Here is an 18478-nt window from a genome sequence, read left to right as displayed (position 1 = left end):
AAAAATTTATGATCCTAGACCCAAGCGTTCTCAAGTTATCATCCGGAAACTGTTTAACTGTTCCGAGTCACTGTGACTTTGACCTACTGACCTCAAAGCAGACCATGAGTTATCATCCGGAAACGATTTAACTGTTAAGGGTCACATTGACCTTGACCTTTGACCTATTGATCCCAAATTTGAACTTGATCTGTATTTTCTGATGTTACACGTGAACAAAAAATTATTCAAATTGGTCAAGCCTTTCAAGAGTTAGCATCCGGAAACCATGAAAACCAACAGACCGACCAACTGCCAAGCTCACGCCTATATACCTCACCCCCCCACCCCCCACCCCTCAAACTTCATTTTGTGGGGGTATAAAAACTTAACTAAAAACTACTTAGTTGTAAAAGGGGCATAATTTTGTAAAAATGCAAAGTAGAGTTATGGGACCTATGCATTGCATGTCATATCATAACAGTTAATGAGTGTGTGAAGTTTCAATTCCATTCCTATTAGCGGATACTGAGATATCAGCTTACATACAAAAACGTAACCAAAAACTGCTAAGTCAAAAAAGGGGCATGATTTTGAAAAAATGCAAAGTAGAGTTATGGGACCTGCATAGTGCAGGTCAGATCATGACAGAGAACAAGTGTGTGAAGTTTCAATCAATTCCCATTTGTGGGTGCTGAGATACCAGCTTATATACAAAACTTTAACCAAAAATTTTAAGTCAAAAAAGGGGCATAATTTTGTAAAAAAGCAAAACAGAGTTATGGAACCTGCGCAGTGTAAGTCAGTAAACAAGTGTGTGAAGTTTCAATCCATTTCCACAAGAGGTTACTGAGATACCAGCTTACATACAAAACCTTAACCGAATCGAGACAAGGATGCCGATGAAGACGCCGACGCACAGGTGAGTCCAATAGCTCTACTTATTCTTTGAATAGTCAAGCTAAAAAACAGAATTTTAATGCATGATTTAACAGGTGTTTTCAACTCACATCTCTAGAGCTGTCTGCATCACTCTTTTTCTTTGCAGACTGCTCATCTGCTTTACTGAACAACATTCTTGTCCACAGTTTATCTCGTCGACATTTGTCCATGGATGCTACTGCCAACTTTTCAATCTTGTCTCTAAATAAATAAAAAAATTCTGGTGTGTGTAAACCTGATCAATACACATTTCCACATCCAATATCTATAAAACTGTTACAGTAAACCTTGCTTATAAGGAACAGCTTGGGACCTCTAAAAATTGTTCCTTATAACCGAGGTTCCTTATATCCGTATAGCAAACTACTTCCTTGTAACCGAGGTGTGTATAAAGAACACAATTTGTATAGCGAACACTATTTGACTGATGTTTGAAAAGGGCTATGTGTTCACACTCTGGGACGACCATGAATCTTTATGTGAGAAAGTTGCGGATCTAGTACCTTCGATTCCTGGAGAGATGGTAAGGTAGACTGCCTGCATGTGTATGACTGCAATAGTGTTTAAACATGGCGTTAAACCTTAACTAAGCCAATATGTACGTCTGTAAGAATGACCGTAATTTTGTTTATTTTTTGTCGGGTATTTCTATCTTCTTTTTTAAAGAGCGCTATATTATGATGATAGGAAATGTTGCAGTAACCTCCGTTACCTTCCTCGACTGCATGTTATGTGAAGAAACATTAATACTAATATAAATTAAATGTTCAATTTTTTATTTTGCACACACTGGACAGCGGCTCCATACGTTAAAGTGTAAATTATGGCCTACATATAGTTTTGCTATTGTCCATTTTAGCACCTACTATATTTTTTTACAATTAGAAATTTGATAAACTGGACTGTTTGCCATTGTTAATCAAGCGTAATTAGCACATTTATTTAGGATATTTCCATCTTGACGAAACTAGACTTATAATGACCAATATTAAAATCCAAGGTTTGGTGAATGTGACCGTAACCGTGACTTGTTTTCGTTTACTATTGAAAACATGAAATACCACATATATGTAGCTCCTAGTACTTGGTAAATGTTAATGTTTTCTTTTTATCGTATCTGTGAATTAACAAACTAAAGATCATAAAATAACTGTATTTATGCATGTACATGAAAGCTCGTGAAAGTGCCGACGTTACTCTGACGTCATCAGCGCATCTCCTGTTTATTTCCAGTTTTCAAACAGTTTCATTATTTATGTCTGTTCGCTATAAATGAGGGGTTTTCCATTGAATTTCGTACTTTGGGACTGGAAAAAGTGTTCCTTATAACCGGGTGTTCCTTATAACCGAGTTCCCTATAACCGAGGATTTTTACAATGAATAAAGAAGGAACTAGAAAATGCTTTTGTAAAAAAGCGCATGTCTCCCCCAATGCAAAGTCCTATAGGCAAGAAGTCAATAGGGGTCAGGAGCGAAAGTCAAAGAGACACTGATGGTTGGCTGCAACAGGGATCATCTACTTGGCATGTCCAGTCATCCCGCTAAATTTCAACACTATTGGCCTAGTGGTTCTCAAGTCACTGTTCAGGCTCCAGTGACCTTGACCTTTGATCAAGTGACCTAAAAATAAATAGGGGTCATCTACTCTGCATGTCCAATCATCCTATTAAGTTTCAACATTGTAGGTCAAGTGGTTCTCAAGTTATTTCCAAAAAAAGATTTTACATGAACAGGCCACTGTGACCTTGACCTTTAATTGACTGACCCCAAAATCAATAGGGGTCATCTACTCTGCATTAATCATCCTATGAAGTTTCAACATTCTGGGTCAAGTGGTTCTCAAGTTATTGATCGGAACTGGTTATCAATGTTCAGGCCCCTGTGACCTTGACCTTTAGCGGAGTGACCCCAAAAACAATAGGGGTCATTTACTCTGCATGAACAATCATCCTATGAAGTTTCAACATTCTGGGTCGAGAAGTTCTCAAGTTACTGATTTGAAATGGTTTTCCATGTTCAGGCCCCTGTGGCCTTGACCTTTAACAGAGTGACCCCAAAATCGTTAGGGGTCATCTATTCTGCATGACCAATCATCCTATGAAGTTTCATCATTCTGGGTCAAGTGGTTCTCAAGTTACTGACCGGAAATGGTTTTCAATGTTCAGGCCCCTGTGACCTTGACCTTTCACAGAGTGATACCAAAATCGTTAGGGGTCATCTACTCTGCATGACCAATCATCCTATTAAGTTTCAACATTCTGGGTCAAGTGGTTCTCAAGTTACTGACCGGAAATGGTTTTCCATGTTCAGGTCCCTGTGACCTTGACCTTTAATGGAGTGACCCCAAAATCGATAGGGGTCATCTACTTTGCATGTACAATCATCCTATGAAGTTTCAACATTCTGGGTCAAGTGGTTCTCTAGTTATTGATCAGAAATGGTTTTCCATGTTCAGGCCCCTGTGACCTTGACCTTTGATGGAGTGACCCCAAAATCAATAGGGGTCATCTACTCTTTATGACCAATCATCCTATGAAGTTTCAACATTCTGGGTCAAGTGGTTCTCTAGTTATTGATCAGAAATGGTTTTCAATGTTCAGGCCCCTGTGACCTTGACCTTTGATGGAGTGACCCCAAAATCAATAGGGGTCATCTACTCTTCATGACCAATCATCCTATGAAGTTTCAACATTATGGAACAAGTGGTTCTCTAGTTATTGATCGGAAATGGTTTTCTATGTTCAGGCCCCTGTGACCTTGACCTTTGACGGAATGACCCCAAAATCAATAGGGGTCATCTACCCTTCATGACCAATCATCATATGAAGTTTCAACATTCTGGGTCAAGTGGTTCTCTAGTTATTGATCGGAAATGGTTTTCAATGTTAAGGCCCCTGTGACCTTGATCTTTGACGGAGTGACCCCAAAAACAATAGGGGTCGTCTACTCCAGCAGCCCTACAACTCTATAAAGTTTGAAGGTTCTAGGTCAAATGGTTCTCCAGTTATTGCTCGGAAATGAAGTGTGACTTACGGACGGACGGACGGAAGGACGGACGGACGGATGGACAGACAGGGCAAAAACAGTATGTCTCCTGGGAGAGACATAATTTGATCGGGGAATTGAAAACTGTTCCTTATAACCGAGTGTTCCTTATATACGAGTTCCTTATAAATGAGGTTTACTGTACAATGGTAACTTCTAAATAATATTATAACAAAATTTATTACATAGTTTTGAATATAACAAAATCTTTTCTCTTTAACACACTCATATGATCATACACAGCAGCAAGTCTATCATCTTTGTTTCAAATCTTTATTGGTACCTTATATTTGGTAGACAGATTTAAAAAATCCCTGTAAACATGCAGTCTGAACTTGTAATTTTTCTAGGATATATTTTGAAAATCAGATGACCAACTCTCGTAACAAAGAGGACTGGCTCTGCAACACCCACCTGACCTAGTTCTTATCACCTGTGACCTAGTGTTTGACTAAAAATAACCCAGTTTCGAACATGGCATAATTTATATAGATACATTCTGACAGTGTTATGAGATCTGGTAGAAAACATGGTCTATAGTGTGTTAATACGGTCTTTCTATTTTTGACCTTCTGACATAGTAACAAAACTATCCTAGATTTTATTTACGCAATCATTCTGACTAAGTTTCATTATGACTGGGCCAAAACTGATTTCCAGCGTGTTAACAGTCAAACTGTTCACAATGTAGGACAATGGCAATAGATGCAGGGCATTCACAATAACTCACAGTAAGCATTTTGTGCTCTATTGAGCTAAAACTGGTGAACCTACCTGACAATAACAGCTTCTTTCTGTAAGAGTTTATACATAGGTGGCTGGTGCTTGTTGGAGAAGCCCAGATAGTTTGTACTTTGTTCTCTGACACTCGCAGATTTTTTCACTTTTATCTGGTCCTTTAGATCACCTGAGATCCCCTTTTCTCCTGCAACATATAACAACTAGTTGTCATAGCATAATATTATGACAAAAGCTAAGTTTACTACACACTAGTTAAGTTTACAGAGCATAATACCTGTATTTACAGCTAATTACCATTTAAGTTAAATTCTTACATTTTTCACATTTGAATGTTTTTATTGTGGTACTGTAATCAGTCATCCTCCTACTCTATACAAGTCTTCCTCAATTGGAGTTCTCTTTAATTTCAGCCCTCTTAAATATACAAGAGGACCATGATGGTCCTGAATCGCTAACCTGTCCCCATATGACCCAGTTTTAAACCGAGTATGACGTCATTTTTTCTATTATTTGACATTGTGACCTAGTTTTTGAGCTCATGTGACACAGTGTTGAACCTGACCTAGATATCATCAAGATAAAAATTCTAACCAATTTTCATAAAGATCCATTGAAAAATATGGCCTCTAGAGAGGTCACAAGGTTTTTTATTATTTGACCTTCTGACCCAGTTACTGACGGCTGTGACCCAGTTTCGAACTTGACCTAGATATCTTTAAGGTGAACATTCTGACCAATTTTCATGCAGATCCATTCATAAGTATGGCTTCTACAGAGGTCACAAGGTTTTTCTATTTTTAGACCTACTGACTTAGTTTTTGATTGCAGTTGACCCAGTTTCGAACTTGACCCAGTTATCATCAAGATGAACATTCAGACCAACTTTCATACAGATCCCATGAAAAATATGGCCTCTAGAGAGGTCACAAGGTTTTTTATTATTTGACCTACTGACCTAGTTATTGAAAACACGTGACCAAGTTTCGAACTTTACCTGGATATCATCAAGGTGAACATTCTGACTTACTTTCATGAAGATCCATTGAAAAATATGGCCTCTAGAGAGGTCACAAGGTTTTTTATTATTTGACCTACTGACCCAGTTATTGATGGCATGTGACCCAGTTTTAAACTTGACCTAGATATCATCAAGGTGAACATTCTGAACAATTTTCATGAAGATCCATTCAAAAGTATGACCTTTAGAGAGGTCACAAGATTTTTCTATTTTTAGACCTACTGACTTAGATTTTGACTGCAGTTGACCCAGTTTCCAACTTGACCTAAATATCATCAAGATGAACATTCAGACCAACTTTTATACAGATCCCATGAAAAATATGGTCTCTAGAGAGGTCAAAAGTTTTTTTTGTTATTTGACCTACAGTTTCAAACTTGACCTAGATACCATCAAGGTGAACATTCTGACCAATTTTCATGCAGATCCATTCACAAGTATGGCCTCGAGAGAGGTCACAAGGTTTTTCTATTTTTCGACCTAATGACCTAGGTTTTGAAGCAGTTGACCCAGTTTCAAACTTGACCTAGATATCATCAAGATGAACATTCAGACCAATTTTCATAAAGATCCCATGAAAAATATGGCCTCTAGAGAGCTCACAAGTTTTCTTTGTTATTTGATCTACTGACCTAGTTAATGATGGCATGTGACCTAGTTATCATAAAGATGAACATTCAGACCAACTTTCATACAGATCCCATGAAAAATATGGCCTCTAGAGAGGTCACAAGGGTTTTTTTATTATTTGACCTACTGACCTAGTTATTACAAACATGTGACCAAGTTTCGAACTTGACTTAGACATCATCAAGGTGAACATTCTGACTTATTTTCATGAAGATCCATTGGAAAATATGGCCTCTAGAGAGGTCACAAGGTTTTTCTATTTTTAGACCTACTGACCTAGTTTTTGACCGCAGTTGACCCACTTTTAAACTTGACCTAGATATCATCAAGATAAACATTCTGACCAAATTTCATACAGATCCCATGAAAAATATGGCCTCTAGAGAGCTCACAAGTTTTTTTTTGTTATTTGATCTACTGACCTAGTTATTGACGGCATGTGACCCACTTTTGAACTTGACCTAGATAACATCAACATGAACATTCTGACAAATTTTCATGCAGATCCATTCACAAGTATGGCCTCGAGAGAGGTCACAAGGTTTTTCTATTTTTCGACCTAATGACCTAGGTTTTGAAGCAGTTGACCCAGTTTCAAACTTGACCTAGATATCATCAAGATGAACATTCAGACCAATTTTCATAAAGATCCCATGAAAAATATGGCCTCTAGAGAGCTCACAAGTTTTCTTTGTTATTTGATCTACTGACCTAGTTAATGATGGCATGTGACCTAGTTATCATAAAGATGAACATTCAGACCAACTTTCATACAGATCCCATGAAAAATATGGCCTCTAGAGAGGTCACAAGGGTTTTTTTATTATTTGACCTACTGACCTAGTTATTACAAACATGTGACCAAGTTTCGAACTTGACTTAGACATCATCAAGGTGAACATTCTGACTTATTTTCATGAAGATCCATTGGAAAATATGGCCTCTAGAGAGGTCACAAGGTTTTTCTATTTTTAGACCTACTGACCTAGTTTTTGACCGCAGTTGACCCACTTTTAAACTTGACCTAGATATCATCAAGATAAACATTCTGACCAAATTTCATACAGATCCCATGAAAAATATGGCCTCTAGAGAGCTCACAAGTTTTTTTTTGTTATTTGATCTACTGACCTAGTTATTGATGGCATGTGACCCACTTTTGAACTTGACCTAGATAACATCAACATGAACATTCTGACAAATTTTCATGAAGATCCATTCATAAGTATGGCTTCTACAGAGGTCACAAGGTTTTTCTATTTTTAGACCTACTGACCTAGGTTTTAACCACAGTTGACCCAGTTTCAAACTTGACCTAGATATTATCAAGATGAACATTCAGACCAACTTTCATACAGATCCCATGAAAAATATGGCCTCTAGAGAGGTCAAATGTTTTTTTTGTTATTTGACCTACAGTTTCAAACTTGACCTAGATACCATCAAGGTGAACATTCTGACCAATTTCCATGCAGATCCATTCAAAAGTATGGCCTCTAGAGAGGTCACAAGGTTTTTCTATTTTTCGACCTACTGACCTAGGTTTTGAAGCAGTTGACCCAGTTTCAAACTTGACCTAGATATCATCAAGATGAACATTCAGACCAATTTTCATACAGATCCCATGAAAAATATGGCCTCTAGAGAGCTCACAAGTTCTCTTTGTTATCTGATCTACTGACCTAGTTATTGATGGCAAGTGACCTAGTTATCATCAAGAGAACTTTCATACAGATCCCATGAAAAATATGGCCTCTAGAGAGGTCACAAGGGTTTTTTTATTTTTTGACCTACTGACCTAGTTATTACAAACATGACCAAGTTTCGAACTTGACTTAGATATCATCAAGGTGAACATTCTGACTTATTTTCATGAAGAGAGAGCTCACAAGTTTTTTTTTGTTATTTGATCTACTGACCTAGTTATTGATGGCATGTGACCCAGTTTTGAACTTGACCTAGATAACATCAACATGAACATTCTGACAAATTTTCATGAAGATCCATTCATAAGTATGGCTTCTACAGAGGTCACAAGGTTTTTCTATTTTTAGACCTACTGACCTAGGTTTTAACCACAGTTGACCCAGTTTCAAACTTGACCTAGATATCATCAGGATGAACATTCAGACCAACTTTCATACAGATCCCATGAAAAATATGGTCTCTAGAGAGGTCAAAAGTTTTTTTTGTTATTTGACCTACAGTTTCAAACTTGACCTAGATACCATCAAGGTGAACATTTTGACCAATTTTCATGCAGATCCATTCACAAGTATGGCCTCTAGAGAGGTCACAAGGTTTTTCTATTTTTAGACCTACTGACCTAGGTTTTGAAGCAGTTGACCCAGTTTCAAACTTGACCTAGATATCATCAAGATGAACATTCAGACCAATTTTCATACAGATCCCATGAAAAATATGGCCTCTAGAGAGCTCACAAGTTCTCTTTGTTATTTGATCTACTGACCTAGTTATTGACAGCATGTGACCTAGTTATCATCAAGATGAAGATTCAGACCAACTTTCATACAGATCCCATGAAAAATATGGCCTCTAGAGAGGTCACAAGGGTTTTTTTTTATTATTTGACCTACTGACCTAGTTATTACAAACATGTGACCAAGTTTCGAACTTGACTTAGATATCATCAAGGTGAACATTCTGACTTATTTTCATGAAGAGAGAGCTCACAAGTTTTTTTTGTTATTTGATCTACTGACCTAGTTATTGATGGCATGTGACCCAGTTTTGAACTTGACCTAGATAACATCAACATGAACATTCTGACAAATTTTCATGAAGATCCATTCATAAGTATGGCTTCTAAAGAGGTCACAAGGTTTTTCTATTTTTAGACCTACTGACCTAGGTTTTAACCGCAGTTGACCCAGTTTCAAACTTGACCTAGATATCATCAAGATGAACATTCAGACCAACTTTCATACAGATCCCATGAAAAATGTGGCCTCTAGAGAGGTAACAAGGTTTTTTTATTATTTGACCTACTGACCTAGTTTTTGATGGCATGTGACCCGGTTTCGAACTTGACCTAGATATCATCAAGGTGAACATTCTGACTAACTTTCATGAAGATCCATTGAAAAGTGTGGCCTCTAGAGAGGTAACAAGGTTTTTCTATTTTTAGACCTACTGACCCAGTTATTGACCGCAGTTGACCCAGTTTCGAACTTGACCTAGATATCATCAAGATGAACATTCTGACCAAGTTTCATAAAGGTCCCATGAAAAATGTGACCTCTAGAGTGGTCACAAGCAAAACAACGGATGCTGCGTGATCACAAAAGCTCACCTTGTTACTTTGTGACATGTGAGCTTAAAAACCTCCTAAATATGAGTCCTCCTCAATACAAGTTTTTCCCAATACGAGTCCTCAATACATATGACATCACGAGTCATTCTCAACAGGGTTCCCATAAAGCAGAGAAAATAAAATTCCGTGACATTTCTCAGACCAAATTCCATTTCCCTGACCAACCAAAACTTTATCATTCTGCTACGCTTAGCTAGTCATGTATCGATAAATGTCTGCCTCCATTCTCCCCACCAGCCAACCCTTATCTTCCTTGTTATAATGATAACTAAAGGTGTAAAGAAAGTTTGTTCCAGTTTAACAAGCCTCTTTATTATTACAGTGCAATGTAACAGACAATAAGAAAGGTCCATACTATTCACTGAAAGACTTCCTATGATCCAGTTTTGGATTTTACTTCTGTGTCAATTCAGACAAATGTTCAACATTCTATGAAAATATGTCCTTATTCATATAATTTTTGTAGAAAATGTCATTTTTCACTTAATTCATAGGGGCTGTCCACTTGCAGACTTAATAATTTGTTCAAAGTTAGTGAATTCTATGCAGTTTCTTAAAATAGCACATGTCACTTATGATGACAATCAAATAAATAAATAGTGAAATACACACCAAGTCATTGTGTGCTCCTATTTTTTTTTTAAATTTTCCAAAGAACTATTAATCAATTTGGTATGGCCTTATAGTACTTAGCATTAATTTGTGATGTCTGTTTTAGCTGCACAGGAGAAATTGTAAAATACACGGCCAGATAGATGACACTGATGTTATACTGGTATAGTAGGCGGCAGACATTTTCCTACGATGAAAATTGCTTCTAACTAAATAAATAAATAAATAGATCTATCAGTAAGTATTATTTATCTCAGAAAATTGATGTATTTTATATTACTACCATTTAGCATAAGAAGAAAATGAGTATATAAACTGCAAATAATTGAAGCAGAGTAGATTATCTCTAATGGTACAACCGTAGGGTGAAATGGAACAACTATATTTTATTGTAGATTCATGTATAGGCTGCTTGCTACATGTTTATATTGCAACTGTTGCGGATCGTGTCCGAATTCATAATTGGCCATAATTTTACACAAGGAAAACTACATTTACAAACATAAAGAAGGCATTATTAAAGATATATCTGAAATTCAAGAAGTTCTTACCCTCAACTCTGGACCTTGAGGGGGATGTGTAAATTATATCAAGTCTGGATCTTCCAAAACAAAATATTCACAAAATACCCTGTATGGATCTAGTGAACCAAACCCTGGGTCATGCCCATTCCTGCGTGTATCGCCATGTTGAATTAAATACTTCTGACATATGTATAAGAAACAAACCTGTTGACTGACTTCTACTTAATAAAACTCCTCTTTCCCGGTCCAATGTTTGCCTAGGAAACAGAGTCTCTGAGCTTGTCAGTATCATATAGAACTGAAGTTTGAGAGGATGATCAGCTGTCCCTCCTACTACCTGCCCTCCCACACTCCCTAAAGTGGGGCAGTCCTGCAATATGACTAGACCAATATTGTATGTTTCCATTTTCTTTGGGGAGGTAGAATTAGCATCTGTAGCTGTAACTTCTCGAACTTCGTGGCTTATCAGTGCAAACTCATGATTTTTAGAAGAAGCATCCTGAAAAAAGAATGATAAAATAAATTTATATTCCAAAAGAAGGAAAACATTCTTTTGGTGTTTGTTATGGTTGTTCTGCATGTTTTGATCGAAATTTTTTCTGCAATGTAGAATTTGATTAAACTCTTATTTTTCAAAACTTTAGAATATACCTAGAAAATCCAGCAAATAAAAAGGATAAGGTCATGCGCTTGATCTTTTTGCTAGGCTAAATTAAAAAATTTGGACCTCATGCAATATTTCATAATGGGAGTCTATGGGAAAATCATAACTTTCATAACATTTTCGCAAATAGAATTTTTATCTACAATGTAGATTTTGATGAAACTTCTCACAGTTGTAAATAAACATATGACATATAATTTGGTGAAATAAAATGTATACGTCCGTGTGCTTATTTTTGAGATATCTGACCATGATTAAAGGGATCTGGACATTTCACGCTAATTTTAAGACATTATTTTGGTTTTTTAACGTGCCATATGTTTTAATATCATATTTTGATTTTAGAAATATAGCAACAGTGCCATAAATCTACTCACAGGTTTTGATTAATTCATAAATTGAGTTTCATTTCCATACGCTGAATCCAGGCTTTATTCTACATTTTCCGGATAAATGACGTTACGCCATCACTTTCGGTTTTTCAAACGTGCAGAACTACCTTAATAACATGACTTGCTTAGCACATCAGGTAGAACAAAACTCCAAACAGGAGGTATATATGTTCAGGAGGTATAAAGGTTCAGATCCTGGACGCAATGTTTTCAATGCTGACGAAGACATTGCATCCATAGTCAGCCATATTTCATGAGTGAAAGTAGTAATGTATTTTGCTGAGAAAAGGTCTAATTACTTGTTAGGAATTCAGGAAGACTGCTTATGTTAAAGTCCCACAAGCCTTAAAATGTTATGTAAAACAAGAGGGCCATGAAGGCCCTGTATCGCTCACCTGATTTATTGACCTAAAGATCATCAAGATTAACATTCTGACCAAGTTTCATTGAGATATGGTCATAAATGTGGCCTCTAAAGTGTTAACTAGCTATTCCTTTGATCTGACCCCGTGACCTAGTTTTTGACTCGACATGACCCAGATTCGAACTTGACCTAAAGATCATCAAGTTTAACATTCTGACTAAGTTTCATGAAGATACAGTCATAAATGTGGCCTCTACAGTGTTAACAAGCTTTTTCTTGATATGACCTAGTTTTTGACTCGACATGACCCAGATTCGAACTTGACCTAAAGATCATCAAGTTTAACATTCTGACTAAGTTTCATGAAGATACAGTCATAAATGTGGCCACTACAGTGTTAACAAGCTTTTTCTTGATATGACCTAGTGACCTAGTTTTTGACCCCACCTGACCCAGATTTTAACTTGACCTAAAGATCATCAAGATTAACATTCTGACTAAGTTTCATTAAGATATGGTCATAAATGTGGCCTCTAAAATGTTAACTAGCTTTTCCTTTGATTTGACCTGGTGATCTAGTTTTTGACACAACATGACCCAGATTTGAACTTGATCTAAAGATCATCAAGTTTAACATTCTGACTAAGTTTCATGAAGATACAGTCACAAATATGGCCTCTACAGTGTTAACAAGCTTTTCCTTTGATTTGACCTGGTGACCTAGTTTTTTTACCCCACTTAACCCAGATTTGAACTTGAGCTATAGATCATCAAGATTAACATTTTGACCAAGTTTCATTAAGATATGGTCATAAATGTGGCCTCTACAGTGTAAACTAATTTTTCCTTTGATTTGACCTGGTGACCTAGTTTTTTATCCTACATGACCCAGATTCAAACTGAACCTTAAGATCATCAATATTAACATTCTGACGAAGTTTCATGAAGATACAGTCATAAATGCGGCCTCTACAGTGTTAACAAGCTTTTCCTTTGATTTGACCTTGTGACCTAGTTTTTGACCCCAGATGACCCAATATCAAACTCGTCCAACACTTTATTGAGGATAATACTCTGATCAAGTTTCATTAAGATTGGACCAAAATTGTAACCTCTAGAGTGTTAACAAGCTTTTCCTTTTATTTGATCTGGTGACCTAATTTTTGACCCCAGATTACCCAATATTGAACTCGTCCTAGATTTTATTAAGGGTAACATTCTGACCAAGTTTCATTAAGATTGGGCCAAAAATGTGACCTCTAGAGTGTTAACAAGCTTTTCCTTTGATTTGACCTGGTGACCTAGTTTTTGACCCCAGATGACCCAATATCGAACTTGTCCAAGATTTTATTGAGGGTAACATTCTGACTAGTTTCATTAAGATTGGGCCAAAATTGTGACCTCTAGAGTGTTAACAAGCTTTTCCTTTGATTTGACCTGGTGACCTAGGTTTTGATCCAAGATGACCCAATATCGAACTCGTCCAAGGTTTTATCGAGGGTAACATTCTGACCAAGTTTCATTAAGATTGGGCCAAAAATGTGACCTCTAGAGTGTTAACAGTCAAATTGTTGACGATGGACGACGACAGATACAGGGCGATCACTAAAGCTCACCTTTGAGCACTTCGTGCTCAGGTGAGCTAAAAAAACAACAGAGAAAACAGCTGTCCAAATAGATGTTATGCATAATTACATGTTTAGAAAAGCACTACTTTCACTACTGCACATTTTATATAGTTAGAGCTGTAAAGGGAGGTAATCAAAAACAATATACTCAATAAAACTCTCTACTACAGTAATCAATATTCAAACCTTTGACAAATATTACAGAAAACAATTATTGAAAATAGGATTTAACAAGTGACTGGTTATTGCAGTGGCAATACAGATGTCCCCTAATGGTGGAAAACTTCCATGCAGATAAAAGTTATGGAGGGGAAACAATTTTACTTGACCTTTAATTGTGACCTTGACCTTTGACTGACAGCCATGGGTCATGTGCGTGACACATAGCCTAATCATGGGGAACATTTCTGTGTAATTAAAAAATCCTTCAGTGCAATTAAAAGTTATTGAGTGGAATTTTTTTTTTACTTGACCTTAAAGTGTGACCTTGACTTTTTAACTGACAAGCATAGATCATGTGTTGTCACATTGTCTTATCGTGAGGAACATTTGTGTGTAGCACTAAGATAATCCATCTATACATATAAAAGTTATGGAGCAGAAAACCTCAATAGTGACCTTGACCATTGACCTACAACCCTCTATTCACATACCAGGTTTTATTAACCTAGCTTGAATACTTTTTGAGTAATTGCAGGATCCACATTTGTGGATGGACAGACAGACAAATGGAAGGCATTCCTATAGTCCCCTCCTGTGTTCCACCTGCAGGGGACTAAAAAGAAATTAACAGATTAAATTATTATAGATTCTAAACAATTACTTTTAGTTTTACTCAGACAGGAGATTTACTTCAGGTATTACTATAGGGTTTGTTTTTTACTATATCCATCTGCCTCAAAAATATACCCTTGAACTGAGTTATTTATACAACATATTAACTACTTGAACACTCTCACAGTTGCCCTTTTGAGTCTTAATGATATGAAGATTACATATATACTGAATGTCTAGGTCACTTACTGGTCTACTTTTTCTGACAGATAGCTCCATTAAGCACTTACCAAGGCATTATCAACCTCCGGTGGTAAGGTCATTTTCAACATTGACATCTGATGCAATTTGGCATGTTCCAGCATATATTCATACAAGTCTTTGCTAGAGCATGATGGCTTAGGAATACAAACAACCTCTGAAATATAGAATTATTCATCAAATAAACAATTTTCAACTAATGTACGCTCTCATGGTGAGTTAGCTGTAGCAAGTTTTGTTTTAGGAGCTTTTTCTTTTCAGACTTAGGCTTGAATTCTTCAGCTCTTTGTCAGTATCGGTATCAGTTAAAAACAAGAAATTAAACAACAAACAAAAGGCCTTGACCAGCCAACCTGACCTCCAATATATATGAAGTAGAACCATTTAAACAAATTTGAGTGAAGTTCATAAAAGGGTGCCTCTGGCAAAGCTTGAGCAATTTATTAAAAGAAGTTATTTATAGCTAAGGCAGCCATTAAAACAAGTCAAGTGGAAGCATTTGAACAAACATTAGAAAGGTCCATACAACCTAGATCTATCAAGAAGAAGGTCCATACAACCTAGATCTATCAAGAAGAAGGTCCATACAACCAAGATCTATCAAGAAGAAGGTCCATACAACCTAGATCTATCAAGAAGAAGGTCCATACAACCTAGATCTATCAAGAAGAAGGTCCATACAACCTAGATCTATCAAGAAGAAGTTCATTAAACTTTTTTTTTTTCTGGCTTTGAAAGACTCTTAGTGCAGTCAAGTAAAAACATTTAACAAACTTGAGAAAAATATTCAAAACAATGCTTGGTGAACATGCATCAAGTTGTTCATGAGAAAGGTTGTTTAACGTTTTTTTCTATAACCAGCTCTTGCTGCTCTAACTTTAGTTAAGCTGAATAAATCTGACATAAGTTCTTAAGAGGAGAGAGAGAACTTACAAAGAGCTGATCTAGTGGTCAAAAGGTCAGTGACTTAACCCTGAGATGTCACAACAGTATCTCTTTATATGACACCCATAGAAAATGAACTGGAAATCATGTAACACATGAAAATGTTTTGTTACAATCTAGGTAGTACAATTTACTTTTAGCCTGCTGGTGGCTAAGTCTGCCTTTGCGACCAGTGCAGACCAAGATCCTCCATGCAGGCTGATCATGGTCTGCACTGTTTGCTATTCAGTCATTTAGTTTTCAGTGAACACCCCTTTGAATAATAAATGGCATTGTCCAAACTGATGGACCAGTCCATTTTAGAAATTTAGCAGGCTAAAGGCAAAGTACAAATTAAAGTCAAAACTAAAGTGAAATTCTATATGATTGTTAATATAACAATATTTCAATATTGTGCCAACAGGACCTATAGTTGTAACATAGTTTATAAAATAGATGAATTTCCAATGAAATCACATAAACGAGACTATTGTCTGGCAACAAAAGTCTCCTACTACCTTTGTCATATTAGCTGACATTAGAAAAACATTTTTACTATATTGAAATTTAATGGAAGAACTTGCATATCCTCCAAATGACCTACCATTTATATGTCGGGTTGCATGAAAAAGATTCTTGTATTTTGAAAGATAACAAAGGATCTATATAATGTGACTGACATATGAACAGACAGACAGACAGACAGACAGACAGACAGACATGTAAAGAGACAAAATGAAATGATTTGTATATTCTACATCGACCAATTGTGACTGACAGAACAGACAGACGGATGAACAGATGCAGAGAAATTAAATAATGTGCACATGTTTTGCACAGTTTCTAACCTACTTACAAATCAGAAATTTATTGGGAAATAAAATATCATGTACATTTTAATTTATAGCAGAATCCTTTTTTGTCATTTCTTGGACTATCTGTTGCCATAAGAACCACTTCTATTGCCATAGGAACTAAATAAAAGGTCAAGCATATTCTCCATATTGCCATCTATCCATCCATGTATCAACTTCCATGAAGACAAAAATATCTTTTACTTTTTAACTTATCACAGGAGTGCACACTGCCACCTCCATTCATAATTTTGGGCTTTTTGTTGCCATAGCAACAAAATGAATGTGCATTTTCTCCATATTACCCTCAATCCATGAACTAAGTTTCATAAAAAAATAAAATCTTGTACTTCGATGGTTTTTGCAGGATCTCACTTTGTGTGACTGACTAACGGACTGACGGATGGACAGGTTGGGGCAAATCATAAGTTCCCTCCAGTGTAACACTGAAAGGGGGGCTAACTAATGTGCAATGTGTATTGGTCCTTCAATAATGGCTGCACTAACACAAGTGAATGGACAGTGTCACTGAGTGTAAAACATTTTAAGTACTGAGTTTACCTCTCTGCAAGAAATTCCTAGAGAAACTTGGAGCATACGCATACACCTTCACAAAATCATTGAGGAGACCGGACACATAGTAGCCAGGCTTGAATATGTCGTGCTGACCATTGATGTATGACTGAAAATATCAAATTATAATGCTACAACAAACTAGTATATCAGGTGTTTACTAGCAAAATCACTTTGTCACAATAAAGTAGTAGTGGAAATGCTATAAATATCAAATTACAAACATATAAATGAAGCTACATCTTAAATTGCGATGAAAAAAGAAAGGAGCTGTTGAATAAGAGCTATTGCGGTAACTTTTTGAGTTCAGTTCGAGTATCTTATAAATGACCTTGATGTTTACTAGTTTAGCCTACTGACCAGTAATATAGGTATCTCTCAATCACAGGCAAGGAAGTTGAGCAACTGGCCCCAAGCCAACATCGGTCATCTACTGACCTAAGGCAATCATCCTATCAATTTTGAAAGCTACAGGCCAAAATGTTCTAAATCATCTACCTGGTTTTTCAGCTATAGGCCCATGTTTTCTAAATCAGCTAACAGAGTTTGTCAGCTATAGCCCAAGTGTTCTTTTAAATCATCTTACAGATTATGTCAGCTATAGGCCAAGTGTTCTGAACCATCTTACTGAGTTTGTTAGATAAAGGCCAAATCAACTTACGGAGTTTGTCAGTTTAGACCTTATAATCTCTAGTTATTGACTGGAAACCTTTTCCACTCTCAAAGTAAGTGTGACTACTTTCAATCATTTTTCTGACAACAGGCAATCATTCTATGAGATTTTACGACTTTAGGCGAAAACATTCTCTACCTACTGAACTGAACCAACTGCAAAACGATCCACTTACCAACAGACCAACCAACAGATTGATCTTTGTGAACAAAACAAAAACACCCTCTTCTTAGTAGGGAGGCATAAATTATCCTCTTTAACAAACTCATGAAAGGAAAATATAGTGAAAAAATTGCTGAACTGACCTGTATACATCTTAGATGAAAATCATGGGCAAACGAGTGCACATGGATCACATGCTTGCATTTCTCACATTCATCAACAAACAGTAACTTCAGCTGGAAAAATACATCAAGTCTGTGTATATATAAAATACTTGACAGCAGAAGTGGGTGTTGGTTTGTAGAAGTCAGTGTCTGAAAATTCCTAGCACTCTAAGACATGTCAGTATTAACGCTATTATAAAATCATTTTCAATTTCACTTG

General features: G+C 36.5%; 1 protein-coding gene across 3 annotated transcripts in view; it reads right to left on the bottom strand.

Moving 5' to 3' along the window:
• The window catches only part of LOC123525294 (KICSTOR complex protein SZT2-like), a 255300-nt gene that overhangs the window by 14177 nt on the left and 222645 nt on the right, over window positions 1-18478 (bottom strand). For all 3 annotated transcript variants that reach the window (XM_053537974.1, XM_053537975.1, XM_053537976.1), the window contains 6 exons: window positions 18238-18330; window positions 17248-17368; window positions 14938-15065; window positions 11030-11324; window positions 4741-4891; window positions 990-1122 (listed from right to left, as the gene is read on the bottom strand). In XM_053537974.1, the coding sequence (XP_053393949.1) occupies window positions 990-1122; window positions 4741-4891; window positions 11030-11324; window positions 14938-15065; window positions 17248-17368; window positions 18238-18330 (921 nt within the window). The remainder of the gene's footprint in view (window positions 1-989; window positions 1123-4740; window positions 4892-11029; window positions 11325-14937; window positions 15066-17247; window positions 17369-18237; window positions 18331-18478) is intronic.

The sequence above is a fragment of the Mercenaria mercenaria genome, chromosome 3 (genome assembly GCF_021730395.1).
Source record: "Mercenaria mercenaria strain notata chromosome 3, MADL_Memer_1, whole genome shotgun sequence".
Classification (NCBI taxonomy): Eukaryota; Metazoa; Mollusca; class Bivalvia; order Venerida; family Veneridae; genus Mercenaria; species Mercenaria mercenaria.
Note: the sequence above shows the minus strand (reverse complement) of the source record. Positions and strands in the feature narration are given on the sequence as shown.